Source organism: Lithobates pipiens, unplaced genomic scaffold (genome assembly GCF_037356315.1).
Source record: "Lithobates pipiens isolate NorthernLeopardFrog02 unplaced genomic scaffold, aLitPip1_a1.2 Scaffold_25, whole genome shotgun sequence".
In the NCBI taxonomy this organism is placed as follows: Eukaryota; Metazoa; Chordata; class Amphibia; order Anura; family Ranidae; genus Lithobates; species Lithobates pipiens.
This window is the reverse complement of record NW_027507787.1, coordinates 43,978,145-44,005,298: the sequence shown is the minus strand read 5'-3', so window position 1 is coordinate 44,005,298 and position 27,154 is coordinate 43,978,145. Positions and strand designations below refer to the sequence as shown.

Genomic DNA, 27,154 nt, shown 5'->3' with positions numbered 1-27,154 from the left:
GTCACAATAAAAATCGCTGATCCCCGCCATTACTAGTAAAAAAAAAATAATAAAAAATTATTAATAAAAATGCTATAAAACTATCCCTATTTTCTAAACGCTATAACTTTTGCGCAAACCAATCAATAATCGCTTATTGCGATTTTTTTTTTTTTTTACCAAAAATATGTAGAAGAATACGTATCGGCCTAAACTGAGGGAAAAAAATGTTTTTTTATATATTTTTTGGGGATATTTATTATAACAAAAAGTAAAAAACAATTTTTTTTCAAAATTGTCGCTCTATTTTTGTTTATAGCGCAAAAAATAAAAACCGCAGGGGTGATCAAATACCACCAAAAGAATGCTCTATTTGTGGGAAAAAAAGGACGTCAATTTTGTTTGGGAGCCACGTCGCACGACCGCGCAATTGTCAGTTAAAGCGTCACAGTGACGAATTGCAAAAAGTGGTCTGGTCTTTGACCAGCAAAATGGTCCGGTCTGTAAGTGGTTAAAGGGACCACAACCCAAATATTGTTGATCTATAGTACCTGTCCAGGACCCAACCTTGGCGTCATGTATAATATATATATTTTATTTTATTTCGTTTAATTTTTTTTTTTTTAAGTCGTGAACTTAAATAAAGAAAATATATATTAGAGGGAAAAAAACAAAAATTCCCTTTTAACTTTTATTTACATTCAATTTACGAATGAAAACAACTGGCAAAAAAACTAGAAAAAAACATCCCTTTCCGTTCTACTCTGTTTTCCTAGTTGTTCACTGTTTGTAGAGAAGGGGCACACTACATTGCTTGCAGTACATTGCATTCTGTGACTACAGGCTGTATTCTGAGTTGATGCTCTGTAGGCACTCTGAGCTCATCCTCTCAGTCTGATGCAGAGTGTGCCAGCTTGTATTTAATCTGTCTGCTCTGTATTTAGCTTCTGACAGGCTGTGCAAGCAGTCCCGTATCTCCGGAACCATAAATGATCAGGAGCCTGGAGCTGCAGCTCCTATAGCCCCTACGTTAATCCGTCCCTCCCCCTGTGTCTAATCACACTTGTGGAGCCGTGAATAGATAAAATGTTGTATTCCTTACATTTGCAGCAAAACGTACTGTTCCACCCTGCTGTCTACTGCGTCCATGTCTTTATACTGGAGTTTTAGCGGGACCTGTTGACTTTACCTTACATCAGAGAGGACAAGAGCAAGATAAACATATAGACATTGTAATCATTTATTCTTATTCCACATACAGTATGTATTTCTGCACATTATCTTGTGTAATCTCTTGCCCTGGTGATGGTGGATATATTAAAGTAGACCACGGGCTAATAACAATCCTTTGTAGGATCCTCCTTGGAAACCACTCTCCAGGTACATGTTTTCTTATCTTCAATATATTCACATCTGTTTCTGTCAAATTCCATGGGTAAGCCGAGCCTAATAACATAATAAAGCAAGACTCATGAGATAAGTGTAAAGGTAAAAACCATATACAGTATAAAGGTAATGTTATTCTCTGGGTCATGTGCTAGAGTGAGATGTAGGTGACCAGTGGCATCACTAGGTGGTGGCTATTGAGGCTAGAGCCCCGAATCTGGGGCCCATAGCCTCGAGTCCAGGGCTGGCCCTACCATGAGAGTGTCCCGGGCTGCCTGACACAGAGCTTCCCACACAGCCATGACACTCTCACTGAGTCTGCACTCCATCCTTGCTTCAGTGACAGAGAAGGGTGATGAGTGTAAGAGCGAGTCTCCTCCTTGCTCCACACAAATCATAGAGTCGGGAGGAAGTTTCTCGCACAGAGCTCCTGAGCAGGCGAGTGCAGACCATGGGGGAGATGGAGGGGGGGGGGAACTCTGTACTACCCTAGCCTACCTTCTGTGTATGCCCAGCCTCTCTGTGTATATACCCAGCATCACTGTATACCCAGCCTCTTGTTTAAAGCTGCAGCTTTACCAATTTGAAATGATTTTTTCCAAGGCGCAGTGGTGGTACTTCAAGTGTGGGCAAGTTAAACTTGATAACCATCAGTTTTTAATACAATGTCATTGCAGGAATATAATTTTTTTTAAATGCATGCCAAAATGTAAAAAAAAAAAAAAAACACCCCCACCCCCTTACCACAAAGCACCCATGTTAATGGGGACAATGGCCTCATTCCCACAACCCTGGCTGGTGGTTATGGGTGTCTGTGGGCAAGGGGCTTATTGAATTCTGTTTTTGATGATTCCTTCATTAAAAAATTAAAAAATAGTGACCCTCCCAATGTAATTCCATTGTCAATCACATCGCCCGCCGCACAGTTAAACCTGAAAAAAAGTTCCTCATACCGCCAAATTCCTTCTCTGTCGTTTTGACATTTCTGATAAAGGTAAGGGCAGGGCCACCCGGTGATGTCACCTGGTGTCACCCTTGTGACATCACCAACCCAGCATGCACAGGTCCATGACATCAAAAGGGGGCAGTGCCACCAGGTGACGTCACCAGGTGGCACCGCCCTTACCTACTGTATACTGTAATCTTTCTAAAACCGAGCTTGTTATATTTATATGTTATAACAATGTAACATATATAAAATATATTTCCTCCTTCACGGTACCCCCAGGTGCCAGGGTCCTGGATGTAATCCTTGATTCTGACCTCTCCTTCAGCCTCCATATCCAATCACTGGCTAAATCCTGCCGCTTTAACCTCCGCAACATCTCCAGAATTCGACCCTTGCTGACTAATAACACCACAAAGCAACTTATTCACTCCTTGATTATTTTCCACCTTGACTACTGCAACTCTCTCCTTAATGGCCTACCCTTAATCAGGCTATCCCCCCTTCAGTCTATTATGAATTCTGCTGCTAGACTAATACACCTCACTTCCCTTCACTGGCTTCTCCTACCCCACCGTGTAAAATTCAAAATGCTAACCATAACATACAAGGCCATTCACAACATCGCCCCCATCTACATCACCAACCTCATCTGCAGATATTGCCCAAATCGTCCCCTCCACTCCTCCCAGGACCTCCTGCTCTCTAGCTCCCTTGTTGCCTCCTCCAATGCTCACCTTCAAGACTTCTCCAGAGCCTCTCCCATCCTCTGGAACTCCCTGCCCCAATATATCTGATCAGCCCCTACCCTGCCCACCTTTAGGAGATTCCTGAAAACTAATTTATTTAGGGAAGCCTATCCCACACCCACCTAACTGTCTCCGAGCCACCCCCATCAAATCATTCTCTGCAGCTATTACCTTTTGTACCACCCCCTCCCTTTAGAATGTAAGCTCTATGAGCAGGGCCCTCCTGTACCTTTTGTATTGTACTGTAATTGTGTTGTATCCCCTATACATCGTAAAGTGATGCGTAAACTGTTATATAAGAACTGTCAAATAGCGGAGGAGGCATTCAGTGTTCAGCCGTCCTCGTGTGCGGAGCTTTGTGGGGGTTTTTCGGGTCAGCATTGCGGCAAGCAGCTTGATTGGGAGTGGATTTACATCGGGGGGTGCTGTTGTTTTATTTTTTAATAAAGGAATTGTCAAAAACCATTTGTTTTCATTACTTTTTGTCACTTTTTTTTGGTGAATGGATAGGTGTATTATGTACATGGGGGAGCCGGGTTCTGGGGGCATCCTTGTTGAAAGGTGCCCCACACAGGGTGGCATGTGAATGACAGTCACTGTACCTAGGATTTAGGCTACTTTCACACTGGGGCATTGCGGGCGCTGGCAGTAAAGGGGCGCTATATTTAGCGGCACTTTACCGTAGTTTTAGCAGCACTAATTGGCCGCTAGTGGGGCAGTTTTAACCCCCGCTAGCGGCCAAAAAGGGGCTAAAACTGTTCGCAATGCGCTGCTGCAGTGGCGCTTTGCAGGCGGGTTTGCAGCGCTGTCCCATTGTTTTCTATGGGAAGGGGCACTTTAGGAGCTGTAAATACACCGCTCCTACAGCGCTCCAAAGATGCGGCTTGCGGGACTTTGTTCACCATCCTGCAAGCGTATCACTCCAGTGTGAAAGCCCTTGGGGCTTTCACACTGGAGACACAGCAGCGGCTGTTTCAGGGCACTGTGCAGGCACTATTTTTAGTGCTGTTGCTCCTGCAAAGCACCCCAGTGCGAAAGGGGCCTAAGGGTAGGCAGGCATTCTTTAACTTTATGAAAACCGCATTTTTCTTCCATTGGGGAACTAGGGAGTATTGAGGAGCACCTTTAACAAAAGCTCATATAATTTAAAAGTTTTTGTAAACAATTATTGGTTAGGAGCATCAAATACAGCCAAAACATTTTGGGGGAAAGGCCTCCTCCTTCCTTCTTTAGGGCTTTTCAACTTTACAAAAACAACCTCATAGCGGCACATGAAGTCCTAATTTGTCTAGCACCAAAAGTGAACAATGCATGCTGAAATAAAGCCTTGTAGTTGGTTCTCATTTTAGAAAAATATTTTGTATAATATAAAAATATATTTTGCATTCAATTGGGATTGAACAAATAAAACGAAAATAATGCTTACTTAGAACAGCAACCCACGGAGCCATCAGAACGACATGAACAATCCATACAATTCTCTGTTATCCATTTACTGCCAAGCTTATGTAGCTTGCCTTCAAAAACACACCCTACAAACATATAACATACTGTAAGAATATCATTTAAAATTAGAGAGTTTCTTAAAAGAAAAGGAAACAAGGAAACAAATGAAAATCTGCTTATAAGTTACATGAGGTCTCTGTCAACTTTATTGGAGTCTCCTTGTTTCTGTTCTGAACATATAAACATCCTGTTTTCAATGAGCTACTGCTCCTTATATTTTAATACCAATGCTTAAATGTGGTGGCTGCATTCGTTTTCTTTCTTTTACACTTTTTTTCCATTATGGTGATTTGGTCAGTAATCTATCTATCAACAGACCATGCTGTCCAGAAAAAGTGCCATTTTACAATGACAGGGATGCTTACAATGGTGATGCTTACAGCTTTTATTCATTTATTTAAAACCTTTCTCCTAAAAGGTAGAAAAAAAAAACTGTTAGTGTAATTGCTTAAAAAGGGTTAGCTGGAGTTCAGTTTTAATTTTTTAGTCAAGTCCAATTAAATCTGATAATCCATCTAAAGGCCTGTACACACGAAAATCAGATGGGAAAATTCATAAGACGAGCTGTCTGAGGATTTTCAGATCGTTAGCACGGTGCTTTCAATAGCCAATTTCACATTTTCATCAGAGAAAAGCTGGATGTGCAGGCTAGAAAATTTTTGGCGGATGTGAACTCAACGTCTGATTTTCGGATGGTCAGTACAGAAATCATCACACAAAAGTCAAAGTACAAACGTGCATGGTCGGAATCAGGGAACGACCAGGAAGAGTTTGGTCTTTAACCACTTTCAGACCGGACCATTTTGCTGGTAAATGACCAGAGGTCTTTTTACACTTTGGCACTGCGCTGCTTTAACTGGTAATTGCGCGGTCATGCAATGTTGTACCCAAACAAAATTTGCGTCCTTTTCTTCCCACAAATAGAGCTTTCTTTTGATGGTATTTGATTGCCTCTGCGATTTTTATTTTTTGCGATATAAACGTAAAAAGACTGCAAATTTTGAAAAAAAATGATATTTTCTACTTTTTGTTATTAGAAAAATCCAATAAACTCAATTTTAGTCATACATTTAGGCCAAAATGTATTCAGCCACATGTCTTTGGTAAAAAAAAAGTCAATAATTGTATATTTATTGGTTTGCGCAAAAGTTGTCACATCTACAAACTAAGGTACGTTTTCTGGAATTTACGCAGCTTTTAGTTTACGACTGCCTATCTCATTTCTTGAGGTGCTAAAATGGCAGGGCAGTACAAAACCCCCCCAAATGACCCCATTTTGGAAAGTAGACCCCCTAAGGAAATTGATAAGAGGCATGTTGAGCCCATTGAATATTTTTTTTTTTTGCCTCAAGCGATTGAATAATGACAAAAAAAAAAATTTTTTTTTTTTTTTACACAAAGTTGTCACTAAATGATATATTGCTCACACATGCTATGGGCGTATGTGAAATGACACCCCAAAATAAATTCTGCTGCTTCTCCTGAGTATGGGGATACCACATATGTGGGACTTTTTGGGAGCCTAGCCGCGTACGGGGCCCCGAAAACCAAGCACCGCCTTCAGGCTTTCTAAGGGCGTAAATTTTTGAGTTCACGTCTCACTACCTATTACAGTTTTGAAGGCCATAAAATGCCAAGATGGCACAAAACCCCCACAAATGACCCCATTTTAGAAAGTAGACACCCCAAGCTATTTGCTGAGAGGCATGTTGAGTTCATGGAATATTTTATATTTTGCCACAAGTTGCGGGAAAATTACAAACTTATTTTTTTTTTTTTCTTTTTTAACAAAGTTGTCACTAAATGATATATTGCTCATGCATGCCATGGGCATATGTGAAATGACACCCCAAAATAAATTCTGCTGCTTCTCCTGAGTACGGGGATACCACATATGTGGGACTTTTTGGGAGCCTAGCCGCGTACGGGGCCCCGAAAACCAAGCACCGCCTTCAGGCTTTCTAAGGGCGTAAATTTTTGAGTTCACTTCTCACTACCTATTACAGTTTTGAAGGCCATAAAATGCCAAGATGGCACAAAACCCCCACAAATGACCCCATTTTAGAAAGTAGACACCCCAAGCTATTTGCTGAGAGGCATGTTGAGTCCATGGAATATTTTATATTTTGCCACAAGTTGCGGGAAAATTACAAACTTTTTTTTTTTTTTCACAAAGTTGTCACTAAATGATATATTGCTCACGCATGCCATGGGCATATGTGAAATGACACCCCAAAATAAATTCTGCTGCTTCTCCTGAGTATGGGGATACCACATATGTGGGACTTTTTGGGAGCCTAGCCGCGTACGGGGCCCCGAAAACCAAGCACCGCCTTCAGGCTTTCTAAGGGCGTTACAGTTTTGAAGGCCATAAAATGCCAAGATGGCACAAACCCCCCCCAAATGACCCCATTTTGGAAAGTAGACACCCCTAAATTTAGGGGTACACTAGTGAGACTAGGTAATAAATGGCGGGTTCCCTGAAACTATAAAAAAATAACTAACCAACCAGCGTCACCTGTAACAGTTATATGGTGATCACTGGTGAAAGGGTTAACTAGGGGGCAATTAGGGGGCTTTATGCGGTAGTATATGGGGGTCCCTGGCGCTATAAAAAGCTGCAGCGAACCTAAATACCTACCTGCCTAACTAGCGTCACCTGTGACACTAATACAGCGATCAGAAAAACGATCGCTTATTAGGCTGGGTTCACACTGGAGCGATGCGGGAACGCCACGAATGCGCGGCGGGTTCCCGCATCGCATGCCTCCCGGCGGCAGTTCACACTGCCCTATGCGAACTGCTGGGAGTGTCAGTGAAATGTTACTGACACCCCCAGATCAGTTCGCATATCGCAGTGCGATCTGCAAACTCGGATCGCATGGTGTGAACACCCATGCGATCCGATTCTGCTGCGGGCCAAAAAAAGGGTCCCGTGCGAATTTGCGGCGGGTGCGGCGGGTGCGGCGAATGGCTGAACTCGAATCGCACAGAGATCGGATGTGATTTGCACTGCAGTGCGGTGCGAATCACATCCGTTCTCATAAACCGCTGCAATGTGAACCCAGCCTTAGTGACACTGGCGACGGGGGGTGATCACGGGGTTAAACCTTTATTGGGGGGGTTAGGGGGGTACCTTAGAACTAAAGGGGGCTAACCCTAACTGCCCTAACAGTTATTAGTCACAAATGACACCCGCCGGGTGATCAGGGGGTTAAACCTTTATTAGGTAATAAATGGCGGGTGCCCTGAAACTATAAAAAAATAACTAACCAACCAGCGTCACCTGTAACAGTTATATGGTGATCACTGGTGAAAGGGTTAACTAGGGGGCAATCAGGGGGCTTTATGCGGTAGTATATGGGGGTCCCTGGCGCTATAAAAAGCTGCGGCGAACCTAAATACCTACCTGCCTAACTAGCGTCACCTGTGACACTAATACGGCGATCAGAAAAATGATCGCTTATTAGGCTGGGTTCACACTGGAGCGATGCGGAAACGCCGCGAATCCGCGGCGGGTTCCCGCATCGCATGCCTCCCGGCGGCAGTTCACACTGCCCTATGCGAACTGCTGGGAGTGTCAGTGAAATGTTACTGACACCCCCAGATCAGTTCGCATATCGCAGTGCGATCTGCAAACTCGGATCGCATGGTGTGAACACCCATGCGATCCGATTCTGCTGCGGGCCAAAAAAAGGGTCCCGTGCGAATTTGCGGCGGGTGCGGCGGGTGTGGCGGGTGCGGCGGGTGCGGCGAATGGCTGAACTCGAATCGCACAGAGATCGGATGTGATTTGCACTGCAGTGCGGTGCGAATCACATTCGTTCTCATAAACCGCTGCAATGTGAACCCAGCCTTAGTGACACTGGCGACGGGGGGTGATCACGGGGTTAAATCTTTATTGGGGGGGTTAGGGGGGTACATTAGAACTAAAGGGGGCTAACTCTAACTGCCCTAACAGTTATTACAGTCACAAATGACACCAATGCAAAAAAAAAAAAAAAATGACATTGGTGTCACTGTGACTGGGGGGCAGGGGTAATTGGGGGGGTGATCGGGGGGTAAAGGGGGGGTGTGAGTGTGCCTGGCATGTTCTACTGTGTGTGTAGAGTGTTGGTGCAACTTACTGATCCGCTCTCCTCCGTGTCGGAACGAAAAATACCGACACGGAGGAGAGAATACATCACTTCCTCTCCTGTGTTTACATTACAGGAGAGGAAGTGATGTCACCGGGGATTTCTATTCGTCGGGAGCGATCGCGAGGGGGTGGCCATGAATGAATGGCCGTCCCCTCGTCCGGGATCGCTCCCGAACGAATACCGACCGCCGCAGGCACCGGGCGGGGGCCCGATCGGGCCCCCGACCCGCGGGAGGCAAGGGACGTACATGTATGTCCTTATGCCTGCCCGTGCCATTGTACCGACGTACATCGGCGTGCGGCGGTCGGCAACTGGTTAAACTACCTTTCGTAATCTAGAATTAACATTCGTGACGTGGCAATTGATGAAATGTCAAAATGCAGCGCACATTCTCATCTTCTTTAATGGGATAATAATGAAGCTGCTTTGCTGGTAATACTGATGTACAGTATTTCACAAAAGTGAATATTTATATTTATATCACTACCCTATATCACTATTATTTATATCACAACAAAACAAATGCCTTTTAAACGTTTGGCAAACTACAGTATCTCACAAAAGTGAGTACACCCCTCACATTTTTGGAAATATTTTATTATATCTTTTCATGTGACAACACTAAAGAAATGACACTTTGCTACAATGTAAAGTAGTGAGTGTACAGCTTGTATAACAGTGTAAATTTGCTGTCCTCTCAAAATAAATCAAAACACAGCTATTAATGGCTAAACCGCTGGCAACAAAAGTGAGTATACCCATAAGTGAAAACGTCCAAATTGGGCCTAATTAGCTATTTCGCCTCCCCCGGTGTCATGTGACTCGTTAGTGTTACAAGGTCTCAGGTGTGAATGGGAAGCAGATGTGTTAAATTTGGTGCTATTGGTCTCACTCTCTCATACTGGTCAATGGAAGTTTAACATGGCACCTCATGGCAAAGAACTCTCTGAGGATCTGAAAAAAAAAAAAAGAATTGTTGCTCTACATAAAAATGACCTAGGTTATATGAAGATTGCCAAGACCCTGAAACTGAGCTGCAGCACGGTGACCAAGACCATACAGCAGTTTAACAGGACAGGTTCCTCTCAGAACAGGCCTCGCCATGGTCGAACCAAAGAAGTTGAGTGCATGTGCTCAGCATCATATCCAGAATTTGTCTTTAGGAAATACATATGTGTGCTGCTAGCATTGCTGCAGAGGTTAAAGAGGTGGGGGGTCAGTGCTTAGATGCCACACACTGTATCAAATTTGTCTGCATGGCTGTTGTCCCAGAAAGAAGTCTCTTCTAAAGATGATGCACAAGAAAGCCTGCAAACAGTTTGCCGAAGACAAGCAGACTAAGGACATGGATTACTGAAACCATGTCCTGTGGTCTGATGAGACCAGGATAAACTTATTTGGTTCAAATGGTGACCAGGTGAGGAGTACAGAGACAAGTGTGTCTTGCCTACAGTCAAGCATGGTGGTGGGAGTGTCAATGTCTGGGGCTGTATGAGTGCTGCCGAAAGTGGGGAGCTACAGTTCTTTGAGGAATGCCAACATGTACTGTGACATACTGAAGCAGAGCATGATCCCCTACCTTCAGAGACTGCCGCAGAGCAGTATTCCAACATAACAACCCCAAACACACCTCTAAGACAACCACTACCTTGCTAAAGAAGCTGAGGGTAAAGGTGATGGACTGACTAAGCATGCCTCCAGACCTAATTGAGCATCTGTGGGGTATCCTCAAATGGAAGAGGGAAGAGTGCAAGGTCTCTTACATCCACCAGCTCTGTGATGTTATCATGGAGGAGTGGAAGATGACTCCAGTGGCAACCTGTGAAGCTCTGGAGAACTCCATGCCCAATAGTGTTAAGGCAGTGCTGGAAAATAATGGTGCCCACACAAAATATTGACACTTTGGGCCCAATTTGGACATTTTCACTTAGGGGTGTTCTCACTTTTGTTGCCAGTGGTTTAGACATTAATGGCTGTGTGTTGAGTTATTTAGAGGGGACAGCAAATTTATACTGTTATACAAGCTGTACACTCACTACTTTTATATAGTAGCAAAGTGTAATTTCTTCAGTGTTGTCACATGAAAAGAAATAATAAAAATATTTACAAAAATGTGAGGGGTGTACTCACTTTTGTGAGATACCGTAGTTTGCCAAACGTATTTTAAAAGGCATTTGTTTTGTAGTGATATAAATAATATTCATATTATGGTTGTTGTTAGATTTTTTTTTTTTGGGGAAGTTACCACAACACCATTATCCCTGAGTTTTTAAGATCAAAGATACAACTATGTTGGTGTTCCTTGTTAATTTTCAATTGTGGCGTTTTTTTGTTTTTTCCAAATAACATTTATTTTTATTATCAGCTTTTACAATACACATTTAGATATCTTGTGAGTACACTTTTCATATTTAAATGGTATTTAAATAAAGAGAAGGTCAGTATACAGTGCAGTCTATGCCAGGTTCTGCTTCTTCACTGATCTTGGAATGCAATCACGTGTTTGAAGCATGTGTATCAAAAAAAAAAAAAACGCTTAGGAAAGACTGGTTGGAGCCATCAGAATACTCCAGTTAGAGAAGAGGAAAAGAGAGAATGAAAGTAGAGAAGAAGAATAAGGGGGGTGGGGGGGGGGGGGGTAGAGAGGAGCCTCACCGCAGTAGCCTGTTCATCTGATCATGGTGGGTCCTCCCGAAGGTGCCACAGCTCCCACACTTTATCGTGGGCTTCCATTCTATCCTGTATCCTGGCCGTCATCCTCTCCATCAGCTCCACATCTTTTATTCTAGCGTATAGGGTATCGTCGGGAGGAGGGGTCCTCTTTTTCCAATTTAGGGCGATGAGGCAACGTGCCGCCGTGAGGATATGATGAACTAGCTTTTTATGGGGAGTGGGAATCTTAAGTTGGGATAGTCCCAGTAGGGCAAATTTGGGGCCCATTGGGATCTGTATGCCCAAGAGGTTGGTCAGGAGTTGTTGGACCGCATTCCAGAAGGGGGCGATTAATGTGCAACTCCAGTAAATGTGGAGGAGGGTGCCCCTGTCCTGCAGGTATCTCCAGCACCGGTCTGAGCTAGTGGGATATATGGTGTGGAGTACGTCAGGGGTCATATACCTTAGAAAGATGATTTTGTAAGCATTCTCTTTATATAATGTGCAAAATGAGCTTTTTGCCGCCTGCGACCATATCACCTGCCACTGTTCTCTGAATATGTCCTCATTGAGGAGTTTCTCCCATTTTAGCATGTATGCGTGTTTTTCATTAGTGTCCATTGAGTAAACATTCAGTAGTTTGTAAATATTGGATATCAAGCCCCGTTGAGCCGTGCCCGCCAGGATCAGGCTTTCAAATGGGGTTGGGAGGGAGAATTGTAGGTTAGGTGTTATGGTCAGGGCATAGTGGCGAATCTGCAGGTAAATATAGAATGCCTGGCGAGGTAGTTCATGCTTGGTCTGTAATTCAGAGAAGGGTAATAGTTTGCGTGATCGTGGGTCTATCAGATTCCCATAGTGGAATAAGTTTCATGAGGACCAGGGCTATGACATTTGGTGCGTAAGGCTATCTGGCACTGAGGGTTTACAGATAAACGAAGTTAAAGGCGACCTGTCTGAGGATAAAGCATGTGGGGGTGCCAGCTTACACCAAAGTCGGCGAAGCTGAGACATAGGTCCCAATAGGCGTTCGGGGGGCACCTCCGCGCTCGCACTCCACAGGAGGCTGTTTGGGTGGGTTGGAGCCATCCAGATTTTTTCAATTTCTGTCCACTTATTGTATGATCTTTGGGTGAACCATGATGTTATTGCACGGAGTTGGGCCGCCTGATAGTACTTAATGAGGTTGGGGAAGGCTAGTCCACCGTCCGAGCGGGCTGACATCAGGACGGATTGGGGTATTCTATGCCTTTTGTAGTTCCACACAATTTTGAGTAAGTCCGATGTGAAGTTTTTTCAAGTGTTTGTAAGGAACCGAGATGGGTAGCGTTTGAAACAGGTAGAGTAATTTCGGGAGGATCGTCATCTTTATTGATGCAATCTGGCCTAGGAGGGAGATTCAATGTTTTTTCCATGACTGGATCAAATTTCTAACCGAGCAAAAGAGGGAAGGGAAATTCTCCTGGTATAGCGTGGTGAATTTTGGGGTGATGTTTATTCCCAGATATTTCAGGGAGGTATTCTTCCAACGGTAGGAGAAATTTGCCTGCAATTGCGTAACTTCGGCTTCCCGGATGTTAAGTGGGAGAGCCTCCGATTTGGATGTATTCATTTTGTATCCCAATAAAGCCCCATAGCGATAAAATTCAGCATGGAGGTTGGGGAGGGACACTCTAGGCTGAATCAGGGAAAGGATGATATCGTCGGCAAACAGTGAGATTTTAAACTCCTTGCCCCTGACCGGTATTCCCCCTAATGTTTGGATTGCCTCTGACCGTAGCGGCTAGGGGCTCAACACATATCGCAAACGGCAGGGGCGAGAGTGGGCACCCCTTCCGGGTGCCGTTGGTTATAGAAAATTATGGGGACAGGGCAAAGGGAGTCCGCACTTGGGCTGTAGGGTCGGAGTAGAGATGTTGGATCGCCCGCAGGAAGGGTCCCTTGAAGCCTGCATGTCGGAGTGCGGCGATCAGGAAGGACCAACCAAGACGGTCAAAGGCCTTCTCGGCATCCAGGCTAAGTAGCAAGGGCGCCGAATTCTCCCTGTTCGCCACGTCCACCAGGTCGATGATCTTCCTGGTGTTGTCGTCCGCCTGCCTGAGTGGGACAAAACCCACCTGGTCTTTATGTATGAGAGATGGGAGGACTACATTCAGTCGGGTGGAGAGTAATTTTGTGAAAATTTTTAGGTCAGAGTTAAGCAAGGCAATTGGTCTGTAGTTGGCACATAACATGGGGTCTTTGTCTGGTTTGGGGATCACCGTGATAAAGGACCATTGCATATCTGCTGGTATAGGAGTATCACGGAGGAAAGCGTTGAAGATTCTACACATATGGGGAGTCAGGATTGGAAGGAAAGTTTTATAATACTCATAAGGCAGTCCATCTGGACCAGGGGATTTACGAGGTGGGAGTGCTTTGATAGTCCGTTCTAATTCTGCGTCTGTGATCGGTGCATTCAGGGCTCCTAGGTCAGCGGATTGGAGTCGCGGGACTCCACTACGTTCAAGATACTGATGCATACGTAGGGAGAGGTCCGGAGAAGGGGGGGTTACTGAGTATGTCAGGATTGTTGTAAAGATCTGTGTAGAGTTCTGCGAATGTGTGTGCTATATCTTTGGGGTGGGTCAATAAGGAGCCCGAGTTGTTTTTAATTTGGTGGGGGGTGGACATGAGGGTGCGTTCCCGCAATTTCTTTGCCAGCAGGGAATGTGCTTTATTGCCTTTGTCATAGTAAGTTTGCTTTAGTTTTAAGCAAAGCCTTTTCTTGTGGTGTTTTTAATGTAACTGCCTACTCCCAAACTGTCATTTGAAGAAAAACACATAGCCAAGTGTTATTCTACACAATTTTTTTGCTGTGCAGAAAAAATAACAACAGAAATTATATTAGAGATGCTATCTGCCATCCAAATAAAAAAACATTTAACAAAAGAGTGTGAATAAACGCTCACCAAACTTCTACTAACACAAAATTAGCAGAAGGGGCCAAAGGGTGGCGCTTGAGAAATTAACTTGTTCGTGTTTGTTGAATGACAATTTACGAATAGTTAGTATGCTAGACAAAATCCTGCACACATGCTTTTGACAAAAATCAGATGCTCGTTCATACAACAATCAAACTGTGTGTACGAGGCTTAACACTACCCTTTCCCCAGAATGACAATGCTGTTGTCTAAGGGTGTTACCACTGCTGCTTCATAGATTGGAATCATTCTAAACAGAAACTGTGTTACTAGTCAGATAACCAGGTAACAAGACGCCAATAAAAAGAAACCACATTAGGCTTAGCTCACACAGAGTGGTAAAAATAGGCAGTTGATCTGAGTTTCTCAGCTACCTAACTTAAAATTTACATGTGAGGCTGAAGGGGTGAGTACACATTGCTGTGGCAGCAATTTGTGTATTCTGCTTTTGTGACTGGAAATTTTGCTTCTGCATGTGGAGTTTGAGGAGGGGCACTATCTGTCAAGTTAACCCAATGAAGTCAAAAGAACTGAACTACAAATGCATTTGGCATGTCAATGGCAATGGTGCTGTCTGAATCGGCGAAACGCAGACTTTGCGGTGCCACACCCATTCCCAAAAGTAGTTTCTGTACTACTTATGGCAAATTTGGGGGCTATTTGTATAGACATCTGTGCAGTAACCCACACAAATGCCTCTGAAATCGCTCGTGAATTCAGACTGACATGCGGGTATAAAATCATGCGAGTTCAGGTGAACTTGCTCGATTTCTGTGAACCTAGGCTAAGCCCGAGCTCACATTGCTCATGCAAGTTTAGCTGAACTTGCGCGATTTCAAAAGGATAATGCAGTCTGACTTCGGGGGGTGATTTGACAGACATCTGTGCGGGTTCCTGCACAGATGTCTATTCAAATCTCCCCAAAATTTGTCAAAAGTGGTAAAGGAATTTGCCAAAATAGTACAAATTTGGCGTCGGCCCGATTTGGCATGCGATTTGACATGTCAATCTCATGCCAAATCTGCCCAATGTAAACGTGGGCTCAGGCTCGATTCACATCTATGCATGTTGCTTTTGATCGTTTCTGCAGTGTTTTTTGCTGTGCTTTCTGCATTTTTTACTGCAATTTTACCATGATTTTCCTGTGATTTGCGTTTTGCATTATTTCGAGTATGTGTTTTGTTTTGGGAAAAATTGTTGTTGGGCAGATTTAAAATTGCAAATCACAGCAAAATCGATGTTAAAATGCTGTAAAAAACGCATATATACTTTTCTGCAGCTAAAAACAAAGCACCATTCGGGGTTAAGAAAGTCTCTGTCCCTTTCCAAGAAGGCAGAGGCATAAAAATGCATTGATATGAACATGTTCTATAGGATCCCATGTTTAAGAAAATGTCCTGCATTTCTGCAAAAAGCTAAATGCAGGACATACTACATGCATCCAAAGAGTGAACTGTTAATCACAAGCTAATGTCTGCAGTAGAAGCCATCAGCTTGTGCTCCATTTGCTAAGGCGGCTCCTGGCTTCAATGTGAAAAAATACCCATCACCTGACCAATGCTATCACATGGGGGGGTTATTAACCCTTTGTGATAGCAATCAAGTAAAAATAAATAAATAAATGAAAAAAGTTTAAAAACAATTAAATTATATTAAAATGTATAAAAAAAAATTGCTACAACGCCCATTGCCACGCAAACACATGCCCAGGATGTGTACACATTTGTACATTGCGGTCACACCACACATGTGAGGTATCACCACAAATGTCAGCATGAGAGCAACAATTCTAGCACAAGAGCTCCTGGTTATCTCTAAACTGATGAGCTGTACAGGCTTTTAAAGCTTCATCTTTTTATTCTACAGAGCCTATGCTATCAGATAATATATAATGTTCCGGGGGGGGGGGGGGGGGGGTTAAAGTGTTACTAAACCCAGGACCCTGCATTTACTATGTCTGGTCTCCTACAGTACACAGAACATTGAAATGCCATTATTTTAGTAAATATAAACTGCTAAATACCTTTCGCATAGCAGTCTTGTGACTTCCTGCTGAGCACTGGTTAAAGCTTGTAGAAGGAGTTTTCATTCGCCTCTGACTTTTAGACAAGTGCAGAATGGAAACATTTGTTTTGTTTCAGATAGATTTGTTATGTTACTATTTTAGTTTTGTTGATTTGTTTTGGAATTCATTTGGTTATGTTTCGTAAAATGTCATTTTGTTTTTTAATTTTCTAATCATTTCCAATTTTTCGCTACAGTTCTGTTGAAAATGATCGACCAGTTTTAGTTCTGTGTGAAGAATAACTGGTTGTTAAGGAGTGGGCCTGGAGCCGGCCACCATGACCTTAGTGACAGGAAAGAGATCACAGCTCTCTGCCATCGAGAGCAGTGATCACTGTCCTGTGTGTTAAAGCCCAGCACCCTAACAGTTAGAATCACTCCCTAGGACACACTTAACCGCTTTAATGCCTCTTAATGGTCAACCTCTTCACTGCCAATGTCATTTACACAGTAATCAATGCATTTTTATAGCATTAATCGCTGTATAAATGCCAATGTTCCCAAAATAGTGTAAAAAATGTCCCATGTGTCCGCCATAATATCACATACCCGATAAAAATCACAGATCGCCGCCATTACTAATAAAAAAAACGTAAAAAACTATCCCCTATTTTTGTAGACACTATAAATTTTGCGCAAACCAATCAATATACCCTTATTGCGATTCTTTTTAACAAAAATATGTAGAAGAATACCTATCAGCCTAAACTGAGAATAAAATTATTATATAAAAAATATATATATATATATATATATATATATATATATATATATACATTTTTTTTTTGGGGGGGGGGGGATATTTATTATAGCAAAAAGTAAAAAATATTGAGTTTTTTTCAGAATCGTTGTTTTTTTTGTTTATAGCGCAAAAAATAAAAACCGCAGAGGAGATCAAATACCATCAAAAGAAAGCTCTATTCGTGGGGGAAAAAAGCTCTATTTGTGGGAAAAAAGGACATCAGTTTTGTTTGGGTACAACGCTGCACGACCGTGCAATTGTCAGTTAAAGCAACGCTGTGCCAAATTGCAAAAAGTGCTCTGGTCAGGAAGGGGGTAAAATCCTCTGGGGCTGAAGTCTATAACTACTTTATAGGTTTCTGTTATCAGGGTTTATTCAAGTATCTTTTGCTTGTGGCATTCAAAAAACCCACCAGGGGGTCTAACACTATTAACACATTTTTACATAAAGTATGACTTTGGAAAAACTGAAAAGTCATTGAAAAGGCAGGAGGGTTGCTCACATCTTTAAAGGACCACATACAACACTGTTCTATTAACACCTGACAGAGGGTCTAACACAAAATTTTGGCTTATAACACAAAAAATCGCTTTTGTAATGTTTATTTCTTGCAATTTAAGGTAATTTAAGGAAGTTGCACTTAGAGGAATTTGGTGAGCACATTCCTCATTTTGATGTACTAGGGGGTAGCGCCACTTCTGCTTTTCCTTTATTTTTTCCATGTAAAAGAATACATATCGGCCTAAACTGAGGAAAATATTTTTTATATATATATATATATATATATATATATATATATATATATATATATATAATTTTTTTTTTTTTTTTTTTTTGGGGGGGGATATTTATTATAGCAAAAAGTAAAAAATATTGAGGACATCAGTTTTGTTTGGGTACAACGCTGCACAAACACGCAATTGTCAGTTAAAACGACGCTGTGCGGAATCGCAAAAAGTGCTCTGGTCAGGAAGGGGCTGAAGGGGTTAAAGCATGTTATACAGCACAGCGCTTGTGCTGTGTCATTTGGCCCCCTGTAACACCTGTGATACCTGTCTGATCCTGCCTGGCTATTGAGCCCCCTGGTAAAGGGCGCTTCCAGATTCCGATAAGCCCACAACCACCGGCCAGGGTTGTAGGGCAGAAGCCCTTGTCCCCAGAACAGAGACCCCTGCCCCAAAGCACCCTCCAGTATAGTTCAGAAGGGGGGTGCTCGCTCACCCCCCCCCCTTTCCCGGCCTGCCTGGCTGCATACTCGGATAAGGGTCTGGTATGGATTCTGAGGGGCCCCATGCCTCTTTTTTAAAGTTATGGCTAGGGGTTCCCCTTACAATCAATACCAGACCCAAATGGCCTGGTATGGATTGGGGGACCCCATGCTGTTTTTTAAAGACATTTTCTATTGCCAGCATTCTTTTGTTTGCATTCTTCTGTCAGCGGGCAAGCCCATTAACAGCCTGCTCCTTAACAACCAGCTATTGTTTACAAAGAATTCAAATTGGTCTATCATTTTTTGAACGATCCAAATTATAATTGTTCCGATAATTTGGAATTTGTTAGAATTGGATATGCAAAACAAAATTAAATGAATTTCAATATAATTCGTTATTTCATTCAGAGATTTGGATACATCTGAATCACTGAATAACCAAAAATTTGTCCAAATTCATATTCAGACCAAAAACAAATTTCACATGTCTTCTGACCATCCTATGAGGCTGCATGACCCCTGATCCTCTGTCTGGACAGTGCTGATTGGCCCGGTGCCGATCACATGCACCCTCCCAAAAAAAAAATCTCTCTAGCAATACACACAAAACTGAGCATGTACAGAGTGTTTCCTAGGGCTCTGTACTATCAGCAGATGGATTGGGGACTGTGGAAGAAGGGGAGGATCAGAAAAGCAGGATCAGACAGCCTTTTTACAGGAAGTATAACAAGCATGCTTTACAGCATATACAGACTGATTTTACTGTTGTGGGTTTAGTAACACTTAATAATTTTATTGACAAAAATTAAGATTTTTACATCTGTGCAAACATTTTTCCAAGTTCCTGGTCCATATATACAAACTTACAGTAGGCTACAAAATCATACATACAAAATTAACAACAAATATTTTTGAAAAAAGAGAAAAAAAATAAAAGTACTCCTCTGCTTCAGGTGTCAGGTGAATGTGGCTCATAACCCCAGTTAGTCACTTCCCCCCCAAGAATATGACCACTGAATTTCAGAACTTAGAGTGAACTTTGTTCAGGATCAAAGTAGAGTTGGTGACTCCTGAGATTTTAATATGTGAAGGGCTGTTTAGACTTAGCAAAAAGTTTTAAACATGCATTAACCACTTGGGATCCGCGCTATTGCCGAATGACGGCATTAGCGTGGACCTAGATTTCCGGGACTACGTCTATTGACGTCGTCCCGGTTACGAGCGGCCTGCGCGCCCCCTGAGGGGCGCGCGCGGCGCGCTCTGTGATCGGCGAGTCCGTGAGACTCGCCTGATCACCGATCCGTGTAAGGGGTCGATCCCGACCCCTTATCACGTGATCAGCTGTCAGCCAATGACAGCTGATCATGTGATAGAACGGAGCCGGTAATCGGCTATTATTCCTCCTCGCGCTGACAGCGCGAGGAGAAAAAAAAAAAGCCGATCACCGGCGGCCGTGATCAGGACATCAGTCCCGATCACGGCCAGCAATGCAAGGCACCACATGCCACCTGCCAGTGCCCACCTGCCTCCCGCAGTGCCATCCTGAAGTAGAACTAAAAGTAAAAGTAAGTGCCCCCCGTCTGTGCCCATAGTGCCCACAGTGCCACCCACAGTGCCACCCACAGTGCCACCCCACAGTGCCACCCCACAGTGCCACCCACAGTGCCACCCACAGTGCCACCCAATCTGCCTCAAAGGTGCTGCACCCCAGTGCCGCCCATCAGTGCCCAGCAGTGCCGCCCATCAGTGCCCAGCAGTGCCGCCCATCAGTGCCCAGCAGTGCCACCTATCAGAGCCACCTATCAGTGCCACCTATCAGTGCCCATCAGTCCCATCTATCTGTGGTACCTATCAGTGCCCATCCGTGCCACCCATCCGTGCCACTTATCCGTGCCACCCATCCGTGCCATCTTATCTGTGCCCATCTTTGCCCATCAGTGCCGCCTTATCTGTGCCCATCGGTGCCGCCTTATCTGTGCCTATTAGTGCCGCCTTAACTATGCCTATCAGTGCCCACCAGTGCAGCCTATCAGTGCCCACCAATGCAGCCTATCAGTGCCCACCAATGCAGCCCATCAGTGCCCACCAATGCAGCCTATCAGTGCCGCCTTATCAGCACACTTCAATGAAGGAGAAAAATGACCCGTTTGCAAAATTTTATAACAAACTATTAAAACATGATTTTTTTTTTTTGCATCTTTTTTTGTTTGTTTAGAAAAAAATAAAACTCCGAGCTGTAACTAAATACCACCAAAAGAAAGCTCTATTTGTGGGAAAAAAATGATAAAAATTTAATTTGGGTACAGTGTTGTATGCCCGCGCAATTGTCATTCAAAGTGCATCAGCGCTGAAAGCTGAAAATTGGTCTGGGACTGAGGGGGGTTTAAGTGCCCAGTAAGCAAGTGGTTAAAGCAGATTTCCACCCACATTTTTACTCCTCTCCATGCAGAATTAACATGCATCCTTAACCACTACAATACAGGGCACTTTCGCCCCCTTCCTTCCCAGCCCAATTTTTAGCTTTCATCGCTCTCGCACTTTCAATGACAATTGCGTGGTCATGCTACACTGTACCCAAATGAAATTTTTATCATTTTGTTCGCTTTATTTTGGTGGTATTTATTCATGACTCCGTTTTTTATTTTTTGCGATATAAGCGCAAAAAAGCGGAAATTTGGGAAAAAAACAATATTTTCTTTTTTCTATTTTAAAAGAAATCCAATAAAATCGAATTTTGTCATAAATTTAAGCCAAAATGTATTCTGCTACATGTTTTTGGTAAAAAAAAATTCCGTGTATAATAATTGGTTTGTGTGATCACGGACATATGTACGCAAATGATCATGTACATATGTGTGCAGGTGATCACGTACATATGTGTGCAGATAATCATTGGAACATGTGATTTTAGTGGGACATATGTGGGGGACATGTTTTTTTATTTGGGGACATGTCTTTTTATTATTTGGGGACGTGTGTTTTGGGGACATGTGTGGTGACATGTGTATTGTGGTGACATGTGTGTTTACACTGTAGGTTTATACTAGACTGGTGATCAGTTAGTAAAAAGCTGTAAAAACAGCTCATACTCACTGATCACCATCCGGCTGCAGCGATCTGCTCTCCTCTCCTCAGTGATGACTTCCGTGTGAGGAGAGGAGAGCCGATTGCCTAGCAACCGGCTGTTTGTTTACATCACATGACGGCCGTGATTGGACACGGCCGTAACGTGATCAGGAGGGCCAATCACAGAGCCCTTCTGCCGATCCGAGATGCGCCGTGTCTGGGTGACACGAGCACATCGGAATTGCGCCGCTGCGCGGGCACGCGCGCGATCCCCCTCCTTCTGAAGGACGTTCCTGAACATCCTCTCAGAAGTAGAGAGCTCCCACCCGGCCGTATATGTACATTGGCCGGATGGGAAGTGGTTAAAATTAATTGGCGATTTATTTATTTTTTCTGTTCACTTACCTGATTCATGCCTATATTTAATTTCACTTCCTCCTCTAGGAGGCCACGGCATCATTTCCGGTTTTGCATTGGCTCCTGGGAGATCTTGGTCAACTTGGCGTGATGTCTATGGAAATTCTTGGCCAGCTTGGCATTGCACGGCTCCAGTAACATTTAAAGGGGTTGTAAAGGTTTGTGTTTTATTCACCTTAATGCATCCTATGCATTAAGGTGAAAAAAACACCTGTCAGTGACCAGCCCCTTCCATTTTACTTACCCAAACCCTCAAATTTGTCCCATGGGGATGCTCCATCTCTCTGCTAGGGGGTTCTTGGCTGTTGATTGGATAGATTGATAGCGCAGCCATTGGCTTTCACTGCTGTCAATAAAATCCAATGATGCGGTCTCCGGGGGCGGGGCCGAGTCCTGCATTTGGCGTCTATGGACGCTGAATGCTGGACTTGGGAGCATGCTCGCAGGTTAACACACCCAGGAGAGTGCTTCTCCCAGGGGGTTATCTGATGCGGGGAGGAGCTGAGACAGCCTCCAAGGGACCCCACAAGAGGAGGTTCGGGGGCCACTCTGTGCAAAATGAGCTTCACAGTGGAGGTAAGTATGACATATTTGTTGTTGTTTTTTTTTTTATGTAACCTTTAGTATCACTTTAACATTGGCTTCTATGGAAATTCTTGGCCAGCTTGGCATGGCTGTGCCATGCCAAGCTGACCAAAATTGCACCGCACTTCACAAGCACTAGATCGGCAGATGCATGCTGAGTAGCCAGCATGCATAGAATCCAGGAAGAAGAACACTGTGGCTTCATATGTCACACTGGAGATGGGCGCGCTGTGCAGAAACTTCACAAAGTAAGAAAACAATGCTGCACAGTTAGAAAGCGGGGCATAGTTTACAGCATACCTTTGTTACAATGGTCGTTGCATGAGTATTCTAGGGGTATTTTTATCTTAAAAGTCATATTTCGGCCGGAATGCCTCTTCAATGTCATAAAATATTTCAATTGTGGTCTCTCTCTGAAGCACTCATTTATCAATGTTTGGAGACCACACATAGATATCACAGCCATTATGATCCTACAGACATTTTTTTTTTTTTTTACTTTTCCATATCCCAAGGTTAAGGCATGTTCACACTCTTAAATCTTTTAATGAGACTTATCTTCTGTATTAATTGTTATAAATTTGTAATATACTGTATACTATAGGAGTTATACATTGTAAAACCTTTATTTGGAATTTAAAGAATATCAATAGAGGTTGAAAGATATTGTTTTTTTTGCCAATGGTCTTTTGCTGTGCTCAAATCATCCTCAAGCATATTTAACATTGTGAGGTCATGCTAAGATCCCATCACCAGTGATTTTTCTGTTGGAAGGTGTGCTGCTCCAGTATATTAAGCTAGGGTATTATGGGTTAACAATGAGAGGAGAGAATCTTTTACATTTTACAATAACATTTGTCCTAAACAAAATGATTGTTATATGACTTACCCCTCAAGTGTTTCTGACCATATTTTAGCATTGGAGGAGGTTGATTCATGCAGAATGCATCACACACAGAGAGAATGAATCCCACACAAAGTATGGCAGCCACGAGATACTTCTGAAATGGAAGGTTAGCTTTATTATGCTCTACAGACAATACCATGAACAGGAAATGCAGCATATGTATAGATCCATCCTAAATGAAGGCTTGGAAATTATTAAATGTATCAAGTTAAAATCTGAAGAAAGAACTTGCAGCCACTATATTTATTATTAGAAGTAGGCACAGGGGGTAATTTAGACCACTGAATGACTACTATGGGGCTGAAAGGTGATAAAAAAGCTAATTAGAAAACATTCTTCAATAACCCATTATTTTTATCCATCTCAGGATGGATAACCTATGACAAGTTTGTACAGAATGCAGTGTGGTGCAGCTCTGGTAGAAACATGACTTTTCCAAACCTACCATCTACAAATGCCCACTTGCATTTGATTGGGTATTACATTGGATATTAAAACAAAAAAATAAAAAGCACCAACTCACCATCTTTAGCTATTTCTGTATACCGTTGCCTGAAAATTACTTGTCTTATCATTGTACTGTGGGATTTGTATACAAACTGACTTCCAAAGAAATGGTTATCTGAATTTTAGTGTGGGTTCAGGGACAATATATTGCACAACAGCTGTACAAAGCAGACTGTTTATTGAACAGGTTGTCCAGAAAAAAGTTAGTTGATTAGTAATAAAAGAAAAATGTGTCAGCACAGCATAAAATGATGGATCGTTACCCCTCTCCCCCTTTATTCCTATTGTGACTTTCCTTCTTCCTTCTCTTGTTTCTCTCTGAAGGGCCTTTCTTTTTGCTGTGGGTTGCTCAGTGGTTCTGAGATGCACTGGCTCGCATGTATTATACTCCTTTGGCAACCAAACTACTTTACAAGGGTTAAACACAAGTGCTAACAATTTTGTTAGGCTGTAACATTAGATGTAAAGGACCAATCTCATTAATTTATTTCTTTATTTTTTTTTGAGGCAATATTGTTGGTTGTGTTTGTCATTTTGTGTGTGCTCTCCAAGTGTATTCCATGGAAAATGTTCAATAACATTTACATTAACACGGAAAATTATAAGCACCAACTCACCATCCTTAGCTGCTTCTGTATATCGTTGTCTGAAAATGACTTGTCTGAGCTTCGTACTGTGGTATTTATATACAAACTGACTTCCAAAGAAATGGTTATCTGAATTTTATGTGGATTCAGGTTAAATATATTGCACAATAACTGTACAAACCAAATTGTTTATTTAACAGGTTGGCCGGAGATATGTTAGTTGATTAGTAATAAGAGAAACATGTAACAGCAGAGAATAAAATGATGGATCTTTGAAATGCACCACAAATCCCTAAATCTTATGCTGTGAGGGACAAAGAAAATAAAGATGTTTACTATAATCTGACTCTACTCAAATCTGGCATCTTCAGACTGTACTGATCAAGGTGAATGAAAGTCATATCTAGACCTGAAAATAGGAAGCAACTGCAGAGCAAAGTAATATACTTCATGCATGGAAATTTTAATGAGATTATGCAAAGTACTCTTTAATACAAAACGTGTTGCATTTTTTTTATATAATTACATGCATAAAGGCTCATATTTTTCATGGTCATCTTATTGTTATCCAAATAATTTTTATTAATGGTTTTGTAAATACATTACAAAGAATAATAAGGAACACTTTAAACATTATGTCGTAAGCAAACAAACGACAGCTCGTCTTTTACTTATTATGAGTACAATGAAGATGTTATACCAGATGGACACTGTTTATATTCCAGAAGTATCATTGTATCGTAGCAAAATTCTACCCCACCCTCTCCAGCACCCCAACTGGGAACTATCTGTGCCGGAGAGGGCCAGGCAGAGCACTCTTATGTTTCTCAAATTTTATTGTTTACAGGGAAAAAGTTACAATGAACATTGAACATACACGTTGTACAGAGAGATCAAAAATGTATGGCATAAAGAACAGGTATCATTAAGTTCCATGTTACATTGTGTCCCCATAGACCAGAACAAGTTTTATATAATTACTTGAACCTTTCATTTTTACCACTTTCAAGCCTGTTAGAGCTGTGGTTCCGTAGGGGTACCCGGGTCCCGTTAGTCTTGGTCAATAAGTAGGCTTTGGTTAAGGGTGTAGTTGGCTTGGTGCAAGGAGTTTGATTGTTTTGAGAAGGGTATTGTGTGGGTCAGTGGTCTTTGAGTGTGTTGAGGTGATGGGTTGGGGTATTGATTATTTGGGGTATTGCTACCATAGTGTCCTGTTCAGATCATTGATGATGTATTCCTCTGGGAGAGGTGTGTGTGGGAAGGGTATGGGGGGAGCTATAATGCATACGTTACCTTCTATCTTGAATATCTCGTTAATGTGCAGGGGGTGAGAGATATACAAGTCTATGAATGAAAGGGGAAGATGGGGAGGGATAAAGGTGGAGGGTAAGGGTTACTGCTGGGAACTTTTGAATATGAGGGATGTTTTGTGTGTTTGTATGGAAGGGAGTCTCCTCCTGCCTCTCCCCTCCAGAGGGGCCGCCTCGTAGGACCCATATCTGTTTTGTAACGCAATGTTATGGGAGTTAGGCGATTCCAGGAGTGTTGCCTCTGCAGGGGTGATGTTAAGAGATAATTAGACCGTGTGGGTGTGTTCAAGTATGTGTGTGCTGCAGAATATCCGGAGGCAAATCAAGAATGGTTCTGGGAGTAAAGTGATGTGTATTCTGATGTTGTTTGATATTGTTTCCAACATGCCCATTTGACACTAAATTTGTTGGGTGTGTCTCTTGCTATGTGTATCAATTCCTCCATTTCCCCAATACTGTTAATTCTAGTGAGCCATTCTTTAATAAAAGGGGGAGCTTGGGATTTCCAAAGCACTGGTACACATTGTTTTGCAGAATTTATCATATGCATCGCTAACGATTTGTGATAGGTTCGGTGTGGCAGTTTTGAATGGTGAAGAAGAAATTATGAGGGGGTTTTGTCTAGGTCGTAAGTAGTGACTCGAGTGATTATTTTATGGACTTCTGTCCAGTATTCTTGAATATGGGGACATTCCCACCATATTTGGAGTAAGGTTTTCTGATTGCTCTGAGCATCTCCAGCACGTCTCTGGGATTGCTGAATTAAATTTGTGTAGTACAGTAGGTGTACGGTACCAACGAATCAGGATTTTGAATCCATTTTCCTGAGTAGATACGTTGATAGACCCCTTATGGATATTTAGATAGATTTGTCTTATATTCACCGACCGACACAGCTCCTCTCTGTAACAAATGGGTTGTTAGCCTTATCACTAGGAGAATACTAGGCATAGTTGTAACACAACACTCAGAACTTTTAGTTCCGCCCAGGGGGGTGGTCCCTTGGGCTACAACCCTGCCAAGCAGCATCAGTTTTATTTTGCCTAGTAAAGGAGAAAGACCTAGGAACCCTAGGAATCGGTCTGTGCTTTTTCACGCAGAAGCTTGTTTTTTTTGCGCAAGATGAATGATTTTGTGATCTACTATCAACAGCCGGCTGGGTGACAGGCTGGATACTCTTATTCTTGTAGTCTCCCCAGTCCGGCCATTGAGCGTGTGCTGGTCGCAGCTATGGCTCGGCAGGCCACGAAAAAAACAAAACCTCAGCTCCAGAGGTGGTCGGTGGGCTTTTATGCTCCGGGGCGTACATATGACCGGGCTACTGATGTCTGCGTCACAGTATGCTGAGGCCGGTAGCTACCCTATACTGATCAGGAGTAGATCTACAATGGAATGTCTCCCAGCTCTTCAGGACTGGTAAGTACAGCTCTCCCTGCCTG

The 27,154-nt window shown here is 42.8% G+C and overlaps 1 protein-coding gene across 1 annotated transcript; it reads right to left on the bottom strand.

Moving 5' to 3' along the window:
* Positions 1–1,205: 1,205 nt before the first annotated feature.
* On the bottom strand, positions 1,206–24,510 carry LOC143930240 (beta-microseminoprotein-like). The gene is made up of 4 exons (XM_077454387.1): positions 24,436–24,510; positions 23,294–23,405; positions 4,487–4,592; positions 1,206–1,425 (listed from the first exon to the last, which is right to left on the bottom strand). Exons 1-4 carry the CDS (start codon positions 24,436–24,438, stop codon positions 1,314–1,316), a joined length of 333 nt encoding a protein of 110 aa, XP_077310513.1. The 5' UTR covers positions 24,439–24,510; the 3' UTR covers positions 1,206–1,313.
* Between the last annotated feature and the right edge of the window lie 2,644 nt (positions 24,511–27,154).

Bases quoted from the DNA above. Each gene is read 5' to 3' on its own strand.
- LOC143930240 (XM_077454387.1), bottom strand. The intron at 4,593-23,293 runs GTAAGTCATATA...ATATGTTTGTAG, and splicing joins TGGTCAGAAACACTTGAGGG to GGTGTGTTTTTGAAGGCAAG. The intron at 1,426-4,486 runs GTAAGCATTATT...TTATGTTATTAG, and splicing joins TCCGTGGGTTGCTGTTCTAA to GCTCGGCTTACCCATGGAAT.